We start from the raw sequence: 10,444 nt of genomic DNA, 5'->3' as shown, positions 1-10,444 counted from the left end.
CCCACGAAAGCTTATGCTCTAATAAATTTGTTAGTCTCTAAGGTGCCACAAGTACTCCTGTTCTTTTTGCGGATACAGACTAACACGGCTGCTACTCTGAAACCTATTTTTGTATGTTTGTTTTGTTTGTTTTTGCAACACTAAGACTCCAGAGGACAATATTTAACCTTTTTAGAAAGAGTGCACATCAAACTGAGGTAATTCCTCATCTTGAGCTCCAACTTAAAAATAAAACAAAATATTTGTTACATTTATGAAATAACAAAAGTATAAGGCCAAATATGAACATTTGATCCTGCTTCCACTGGAAGTCAGTGGCTAAACTTCCATTGACTCAAACAGAATTAAAGGAGGCCTATAAGTACTGTCCAATGCCTTTGTGTTTTAAAAAGACACTGTCATGTAATTAAATCTGCAAATATACTGTTATAAAACCTATGGTGGATAGAAATGTTTTCATTCATTCTTTTTATATTGCAATGAAAACACATACATTCCTTGGCAGCATGTGTGCATGTTTTGTGTGTACACTCACAGACACTGTGGAGGAATATATACATACACACATACATATATAATATATAAAACCTAAACACGGCAGCAATGTGTAATGCAGGATGATGGAAAATGAAACAAACGAAGTAAACTCTAAGTAGAGTTGAAGCTGAGCACTCTATTTTTATTGACAAAAATTAATAAAATGCAAAAAGAAACAGCATAAGTAAAAATTCAGTTCCTTCACTTTTAGAAATAATGGTGATCTCAATAATGCAGGTAAGAAACTGTTCATTAAAAATATTATTTTTAATTTTAAAGTATTCTTCTAGAACCTGATCCAAAGCCTACTGCAGTCAATGGGAGTCCTTCTATGGGCTTTGGATCAGGCCCTTAAATTGCACAATTTTTATATGCAAATCGGTTAGTGTTATCAGTAGCTTATTAGCAAATAATTACAACCGCCTGAGCTATTTCATGTGTTCCCAGCATTAATCTATGTTTTCTTTCCCTTGTTTTATTATCAGGACAGGGTGTATTCTGCAATGACCTTCTTCAGAAACCCCAAATATTTAAAACCAGTATAAAAATAGGCTAACAAAGGTCTTCTGTATGTAGTGTTGTTGTAGACCAATGGGTCCCAGGATATCAGAGAGACAAGGCTGGTGAGGTAATATATTTTATTAGACCAACTTCTGTTGGTGAGAGAGACAAGCTTTCAAGCCTGAAGAAGAGCTCTGTGTAAGGTTCAACGCTTGTCTTTCTCACCAACAGAGAAGTTGGTGAAATAAAAGATACTACCTCACCCACCCTGTCTCTCTGAGGGTCTTCTGTGTAATACTTTACCTCTTACTAAAGTCCCTTTACAAGTGTAGGGTAGAATCATAACTTCGAATTCTTATATTCTCTTTCTTCAGATCTCTATCATACCCTGCTTATAAAGGCATTAAAGAAACCCAAAGAGCTGTTACAGACAGCTGAGTGGATGAGGAAGACATTTTTTAAAAAATCCCATTGTTTAGATTTCTGTCACAGGCTATGAGAATACTTAATTTCTCTTATCTCTGGAGTTTTCATTATCATTTAAATTTCATTTTACATTAATTGATCAGGGATTAGTGAAGGCATTATGCAAAAATTAGAATAAGAGAAGCCAGATGTGATGAATAATTCATTATGTCCAATTACATTTTATTTCTGGTGTACTTGCAAACTTGCCTCTGACTTCTAAGGTGTTTTGAAATGACAATGTTCGCTTAAAATAAGATCTGCACCACTTGATTTATGTAGCAACTATAGTCTCCCTGCTTCCCCCTCCCCCCCATTTTAAAATTGAATTCTAACCAGTTTTGGAATATCCAGCTACCATCGCTGGAATAATCTGAATCACCTGGGAAAGAAGAGGAGGCACTGTCAGAGTGAGAGCAATATAAGCAGTTGAAATGACCCCATGAAGCAGCAGACAAAGAATTCAGCGAGGCAACCCTTTGATATCGCGTCATTCGGCAGTCGGTCTCTCCCCTTAGCAATACCCCTTGTCTGGCTTCCGCAACTGGGAAATAGCAAAGGCTGCTAATTGGCCGCTGCAACAGTGCAAGCGCCGCTAGGTGGCAGTCGCTGCCTTCCATGCAAGGAGCCCCCATGGGCGGCTGCTCCCTGGGAATCTCGTGATCCTTATCAGGTCAGCCCACAAAGCTGATTTATTTGTGTGAGCAACATGCAGAGCGCTCCCTCGCCCAGAAACACCCCCCCCCTTCCCAAAATAGGCCCGGGAGCTAAGGGGCAGCAGCGCTGTGTACCTGTGTGGAATGTCTCGAGCTATATTTGAGGCTGCTCAGCAGCTCCCCACCCAATCACCCTTTGCCCCCCCCCGCCCCACTGTATTTTATTTATGCCACTGGATAGTTGTTGCCCCATTAAAGCTCCAGTCCCACCTTCTGCAAGGACCTTTCATCTGGGGAAGTTTTATGACACTTGGTAAATGTGCAAAGTTTTTAATTAGACTCGCCAGACAGCCCGAGGCAGCACTAGCGCCACGAAGTCTTCATGCTTCTCTCTGCTTTACAGCACAACAAGCCGCTCTACTCCTTTGAAGACAATGCAGACTATGTCTACGATGTCATGTGGTCACCAGTGCATCCCGCGCTCTTTGCCTGTGTGGACGGGATGGGGCGCTTGGATCTGTGGAACCTGAATAATGACACCGAGGTGAGGCGGGGTGGCGGGGGGAGCCCTTAACCCTGCGCGGGCCGGGGCGGGGGAGAGGAGGAGAGATCCCTGCCTCTCTGCCTGCTGCTACCAACCACTCTCCTCCTTGTGCCCGCCAAGGGACACTGAACTCCCTCATTCCCTGTATGTTTCGACGATCATTGGCCTGCCCGCCTTGTATGTTTCAGGAGACGTGGCTCCAGCCGCCTTGTGTACGTTTCAGGGGACACTGATCTCCCCCTTCCTGTACGTTTAAGAAACATTGAATCTCCCTCCGCCCCCGGTATGGTTCAAGGCTCCTTGTATGTTTCATACAAGTTAAATTTACGGGGGAAGGGAGGGAAGGGAAATAATGCAATCCCCATTCCAAAAATCAAGCACAGAGCAGCAAATAGATAATGTTTCGCCAATTTGGGAAGGATACTCCCTGTCTTTGGATTTATTTCAAGGCAGATTTTAAAAATCTCTCCCATTTTGTGATTTTTTTTTCTTTTGGTGCACGGTTTCAGTGAGACATTTAAAATCCCACTGTCTCCCCTCGTTCAGATTGTCACAGCTTGACAGCCCTGTACCAACACCATAGATCTGCCAAGTCTCACTCAGGTGGAGTGTGAGACTTCCTGGTTTGGGATCGATTTTGAGGAAGCTTTATAAGTCGCTCGCTCTTACGATGAAGGATTGTTTTTATTTCATTATTATTATTTATTTATTATTAATGATTATTATATTTGGTTTCTGTTATGTCTTCAGTCTATTTCAATGGAACGTTAACTCTCCTTCATAATTGTTTTCCCCCCATCTCCTGCAAATTGTCACAGCTTGACAGCCCTGCAACAGTACCTCCAACCTGCTAGGAACTTAATGATGCCCATGTGTTTCCCACCACCTCTTACATTTCTTTCAACCCCATTGAAACAGAAAGGGCTAATAAGAGAACTCTTTGCAAAGATGAAGTAGCAAATACTGTACTTAAAAATCAAGCAGCCTCCTTCGTAAATATAGATAGTATGGATTTTATGTTCCTCTTTATTTTTGTGTTTGGTATAATTTCAATCTGAAACTATGACTCCAGATGTTTAAAAATATGTCTAGGTATTGAATGAATGAGTATAATCTTGATTTGAATTTTCCTTTGATGAATCTTTGCTATAAGAACCATCCCTGTTCTAAATGACCAGTATGTTTTGATTATACCAGCAAGATGCATATTTTTCCATCACCCAAGCACTAACTTTATTTTCAATGGCATAGTACAAAAGTAGAAAACAAAACAAAAAAATCAGCCTAAAAATAAGGTCACATTTTAATGAACAAGTTATTTTCATTTTCTAAAACAAACGAGAACAAATGCCAATATTTTCCCCATTTCCTACATTATTTCTTTAAAGTTAGCTCATTTATTACTATGTCTTTCATGTAACCATGATAGATATACATTTCAGCCAAAGTAAAATACAAGTGCAGTTTATGGTCTCCAAATCAGTGCTGCTTGCCATAAATAAGTGTGGACAGGTAAGAGGAACAAATGCTGAAAACTGTATTGTCACGTGGAGCAGCCATGCCTTTTGAAGTGTTCTGAGCAGGAAGTACTGCAGCCTTTTTAATTAGAAAGCATACAGCTGGAGGATATCCAGGAGGACTCTCCTCAGAATTTCTTTTGGGGAGGGGGAGGAACATATCCTTCAGGTGTTCTCATTAATGCCACTTTAACAACATAAAAACCTGTTAACATTTCAAAAAGAAAAAAATAACCCTTTCTGGTAAAATCCTGACCCCTCTGAAATCAATGGGGACTTTGCTGTTGCCTTCAGTGGCACCAAGATTTCACCGCAAGTAATTACCATGAGCCGCCTGGTTCTGCTCCCATTGAAGTCAGTGAGCTGGATCATGCCCTATATTACCAGGCTTACAGATAAATTTTGAGTAAGAAAAGGCGAATGAGCGTCCACAAAAATGAATTCAGAGTTTGTTCCTGCATTCTGTACACCCTCTCAGCCGCCAGCAATTTCACAAAGAATATTCATTCGTAAGGGTCAAAATCAGCTCTCACATAAGTGTAAATCTCTATTGAAGTCAATGGTATTATTACAGATTTACATCAGCATGAGAGTTGAATTTGGATCTATGAAGAAAAAATTACTATTCCAGTTCTTTAGTAAGCAGTGATGGAATAACTTGAAAATGTCTAGAAATCATAAACTAGCAGAAACTAAATCAGTGGGAGTTTTGGATTCGCAAGGAAAGCAGATCAGATAGATAGTCAGTGAAAGAAAACCATACACAATTCTTTTAAAAATTACAACTGAAAGTGATCAATGTTTTCTTTGACCCTTTGCCTGGTAGCTTAAAATTAGGTTATAATGATGATCTATAGTTGATTATTAAAGGATCTGAACGAATTATTCTGTTTACTAATGAAAAATCTTTTCAGAGTTTTACTCATTAGTCATTGTAATAAAAATGAGATGACTAACCTGGGAAATTATTGGGACTCCTTAGCTGTGTTTAAACATACAAAACTTTCTAGTAATAGATGTCAAATACAGATGGAGGAAAATAACAAATATATTAATGGATTTTAATGAGATCTACTGATGAAAAGTGCTATATAAAAGATTGGTAATTATTATTAATAATTAAGTTTTTTCTTTATTTGATTTTAGGAAATCAGCTGCATTAATGTTTAGTTATTATTTTGAAAAATGATGGAGAAAATACCGGTTTTTAAATAACTTACAAAAAACCTTCCAATTTCTTGAAATATAATACAATTTCTACTAGTCCTCTTCTCTGTATTAATTTATTTTATTTTGATTTATTAAAAGTGCCTAACCCAGACTCTAGATGCTTTTTGATCCAAATGACCATAATCTTTTGACTATTCTCACAATCAAACTTTAAAAAGGGCTGAACTAATCACATGTAGCATTCTGGTTTGTGGATAACATGTTTGGTTTTTATAACAACAATGAAAGTTATCATTTTTAATTTATTTAACATTAACTCCCCCTCCCCAACACTTCTTTACTCTCCTGCAAGTTGTATAATAGTTTTAGAGGTATCAGTAAGTCAGATTTTCAGTTAAATTTAGGATGGAAGATCCTGATTTCCCAGTAGTGTGTCCACAACATTTTTTCTTGCTTGGCTTAAAGGTAGAATCAGCATCTAGGTTATTGCTCAGTCATCTCTATTGATTACTGTTCAAGAATTATTGATATTTTTCCACTTTGCTGCTCTGTTATGTTGCTTTCAACAGTATTTTCTTTTGCATGGCTTGTGTATTTTGGCTCTGAAACTATGTAGATGGCATTTATTTTGTGAAGTAGATATGAAAGATATCTCTAAACAGTTATTTTTAACACCATATAAGCAACAAAAATTAAAAGCTGAATTATTAGTTGTATTTTTTGGTGAGTGATCTCTCAGTCTATTATCTGCTAAATTCATATGCCAAAATGGTTATAATCTGACAAGCGTCAGTTTATAACTTTAGATAATTTATAAAGTATTTTAAAATATAACTTTAAAAACATAACTAATGGTGTCATATAACCATTATAAGGTAAATTCAGATCTTTGAAATGTTAAATAGGTGTGTGTAATTTAAACTATCATTATTCAAAGCAGTCAAATCTATTTTAAGATAATGTAGAATGACTATATATCTCTTTGTACAAAAGGAAAAAGGAGGGGTATTCAAATGTTTTCGAACAATTTCATGATTGCTTTGATGCTGTTAGATAAATTTGTTGAGTGGGAATGATTTTTACTAAACCATTAGAAGATTTTAATTTATAGGACCCTGAATTGGTCAGCATTCCCATTGTTTATTTGTCTGTGCAACACAGGAATAATGCTATATTAACCCAAAGCAGAGGTAGAGTACCTGTATATATTTCAGCATTTTGAAAGGTATAGCTAAAATTCCGTGTCTGAAACATACTCCTTTGAAAGAACTTGTATATCTTTGATCTACTAATTTTCTGAGAAACAAAACTAACTGGTGAAATGGATTAAGTAACTGCGCTAGTGTTCAGTTTTGTCTGTTTGAGGATTTTTTCTATAAATTATATAAAATTAATATAGCCTTAAGAGTGAAAAGAATTGCAGAGACTTCAATGATGAGGAGGGTGAAGCATACAGTATTATCACATGATAGTTTTTATTGCTACTTTATGCCAGGTAATTGGCCTAATAACTCATACGTGAGATGAGGAGTTACAGGAAATGCCATCTTTCATTGGTCATATAGCATTGATGGGACCAAGGCCTGAACCAATGAAGAGAGAAGCTCAGTGGCTTATTTGCATTTGAATACTTCTTTATGGGGGGCGGGCAGGGAAGAAGATGTGGTAATCTCCTGCTTTCTGATTGCTGTCCAACATTATTTCTGAATTACTGTGTAAGCAGATCTATTCTAACTTCTCTTGGGAGGCTCAAGGGCACTGTAGTGCAGTAGTTTACAGGGATGAGGGTTTAGCACGCCAACCCTGTTGTTCTGAGGTACTAGTTTGGTTTTGCAGCCTTTAGTCAGAGTCTGTAACAAAGGGGACTGAGTGAGTTTCCAGATCTTGAGGTGCTAGGTAAATAGCCCAGCTTTAGAGTAATTGTTCTGCTGCACGAGTGACTGTGCATGGTTATTGACTGTAGCTGGAGTCTCCCAGGCAGTCTGCAAAGGCTCAGCTTCCTACTCTCACTGATACCTCATGCCATTTAACGCTGTGGTTTATTTCATGAACTGTACATTAACAGTACGTACACATATGCACATGTGTGTATCTTCCACTACATTGCCTTACTTTAACAGACAGCCTTGCATTTACACTTAGACTTATTAACATAAATGCAGCTACCTAATGAAATGTATTGGATTTTTGTAACATAATCAGTAGTCTAAAAATTGGGTAAAAATCGGTAAAAACTGAAAATGGAGAGCCTTATGCATGAAGCACAAAGGCCTACCATTGAGGAAGAATGAAAAAAAGGGAAAGAATAGTATCGAAACTACAAACGTCTTGTTTTGAACTGATTTTCTTCTGTTTCTGTCCTACCTTGCCACTGAAATACAAAACTACAACCAAAACATTGACGTAGGTCAGTAAAATATGGTTTTCATAAACGCTGCTACCGTTCTGTGAATTTTCAAGCCCCATTCTAGTATTATCTTTAAGCTTATGAATTTCTGACACTCAGTTGATTCTTAACTCACTTCTTGATCAGAAGTCAGTGCATATTGAGAAACAAGCTGCTGTGGTTTTGCATGTCTCCAGCCAGGAAAAAAATATTTGTGTCACTCACTGCCCATTTACTGTGAAAAAGTCTCCCTTACGCCTCCCAAACAGTCTGTCTGAATCTTCCCACCTCCCATAACTCAGTAGAGCATGTGACTGAAGAAACAATTAATCTTTTTTTTTTCTCCCCCTACACAAGGGATATATGTTACCTCGTGTAATTCTTAGGGACTTGTGATTCATCCACTGAAACAATAACATTCTAAACTAGCATATTTGATTCACTCACAGCATGATTTCATTAACATCATTATTATTGATGCAACAGGTTCCAACAGCCAGTGTGACAATTGAAGGAGCTTCTGCCCTCAATCGTGTCCGTTGGGCCCAGGCTGGGAAAGAGGTAGCAGTTGGAGATTCAGAAGGCCGCATCTGGATCTATGATGTTGGAGAGGTACTTGTTCTTTTTTATTTATTTATTTTGTTTGTTTGTTTGTCATATTTGTCCAATATTCGTCATACCACTGAATGTTAGAAAACATCATACATTTATGTGCATGAAAAGGACACGTCCCTTTGGCGATCCAGGTGGTTTTTAATGGTGTCATTGATTTGGAGTGCTACACAACTTTGAAATGTACCTTTAAATACAGCTAAGTGTAGCTGTTTAATCCCAGATCTGAAGAAGAAATCTTGTTCAAATATCTTGTGATTTATTCTCACTATTTATGTTTTAATGTCAACAAGTGTTTGGTTTTTGGCTACGTTTACTAGGGATAAAAGAATATAAAACATGACAATAGAAAAGGTTACAAAAGATATATAATATAATAATATTCCAAACACTCACCTCTAGGATTCGCCTTTGCATTGCAGTAACTCATATTTTGTGACCCGCTCCACTTTATCTACTGATACAGATTTTTCTCATCATGACATGCAAAGCACCAGTCAGTATCCCTGACACCATTGCCTGAATATTTACAGTGGCTCCAACAACAGAAAACGGAGAGGTGGTGGTTTGGGGGTTAGCAGATGCATATGTGGTGTGAAATAGCAGGATAAATATTCCATGTTTTAAGGCTGTTTTCAATTTCCCCTACTACATACTACAAAAACTAAGCTGAAGTATGTTGTGCATGGATGGAGCCTGTCTCTTTGTTGATGAATGCAGCATGAAATGTTCAGCCTGCATTACAATTCTTTGGAATAGTCAAGGGTGAATCTCTGAGCAATCAGCCTTTATGTAGAGAATTTGTTTTTCATCATTATCTGTGATAGGATACTGGGGTATCCATCTCTACACAGTAGGGAAACATTACAGAATACATTGAGTATTATCTGTAACTCACATAAAGTGATTTTATGGCCCAGAGCAAAATTGCTTGAGCATGACTCACATTTTTGGATTGCATATGCTTTTGCAGGAGGTGCCTTTCCTTACAAATGGCTGCTGAAACTTCTTGCTATATAATTTCTAAATTGTCTAAAGTTATTACACTTAAATTTCCACTGCAGTGCTGGCAGGGCAGGCTGTTTTATTTATTTATTATTTTTGTATTATTTCTCTGAAGTGATGGGTTTTTTTCCTTTCTAAGTGATATGACAGACTATTGCCATATTAGCAATGACAATATAGTCTGGTCTTGTCTATTGTCTAGAGTCTAGACAGGCTATAGAAATGTCTCTTTGACTTATCATACACCAAACCATATATAAGGTTGTTTCTCCCTGCAAGATTAATCACGAGAAAATGGACTTTATCCAGAGGGAGTAATATTTACATTTTTTCTTTTTTTCTGCATAATCAGAAAAATCCTACCTGCAAAATAAAGCACAGGGATACACTCCTCATGAAAGATAAAGGCATACTTATATTACTTGCAAAAAACGAGTAATCAGTATTCAGCTCTGAGAGTCCAGATCAGTATTGTATAATGAAGACCAGTGATACTCAGACCTCAGTGGTTCAGGAGCCAAATTAGCGATCAACATTACCCAAAAAAGCCACGGTAGTGTGAATTCATTGTTTCATTCAGTATCGTTTTCCTCATTTTACATATGGGGAAATGGAGGAACAACGAGGATTCCTCCCCCCCACGCTTGCTGCCTCGTTGATTCCCATTTCTCTTTTTAAAAAAGGGTTCAAGGGGTTAGTGATACCCTAGCAGGGCAACTTCTGTCATTACTAAGAGTTACTAGAGCTAGCCTAAGTCAGATGCAGACACACGCACCAATCAGAGTGCCAGTTTAAATCACTAATAGGGATTCATCCTGGTGGCCCTGAGAACAGAAGTTGAAGATAGTGAATAACAGCAGCTTAACTTATTACACCCCCATGTCAGTTCATAAAGAGCCCTCTTAAAAGTAATTCAGATGTAGGTACACTTAGGCAGGGCCGGTGCAACCATTTAGGCGACTTCGGTGGTCGCCTAGGGCGCTAGGATTTGGGGGGCGCCATTTTCTTCGGCAGCGACCGCGGCGGCCGGATCTTCGGCCGCCCAGGTCGC

The 10,444-nt window shown here is 38.0% G+C and overlaps 1 protein-coding gene across 1 annotated transcript in view; it reads left to right on the top strand.

The window, feature by feature from the left end:
- Positions 1-10,444, top strand: part of DYNC1I1 (dynein cytoplasmic 1 intermediate chain 1) — a 234,361-nt gene that overhangs the window by 203,681 nt on the left and 20,236 nt on the right. Inside the window, exons 14-15 of the mRNA XM_024212904.1 lie at positions 2,563-2,703; positions 8,263-8,388. Coding sequence (XP_024068672.1) covers positions 2,563-2,703; positions 8,263-8,388 — 267 coding nt within the window. The remainder of the gene's footprint in view (positions 1-2,562; positions 2,704-8,262; positions 8,389-10,444) is intronic.

The sequence above is a fragment of the Terrapene carolina genome, unplaced genomic scaffold (genome assembly GCF_002925995.2).
Source record: "Terrapene carolina triunguis isolate 2854851 unplaced genomic scaffold, T_m_triunguis-2.0 Scaffold84, whole genome shotgun sequence".
Classification (NCBI taxonomy): domain Eukaryota; kingdom Metazoa; phylum Chordata; order Testudines; family Emydidae; genus Terrapene; species Terrapene triunguis.
This window is presented reverse-complemented; position numbering and strand designations above follow the sequence as displayed.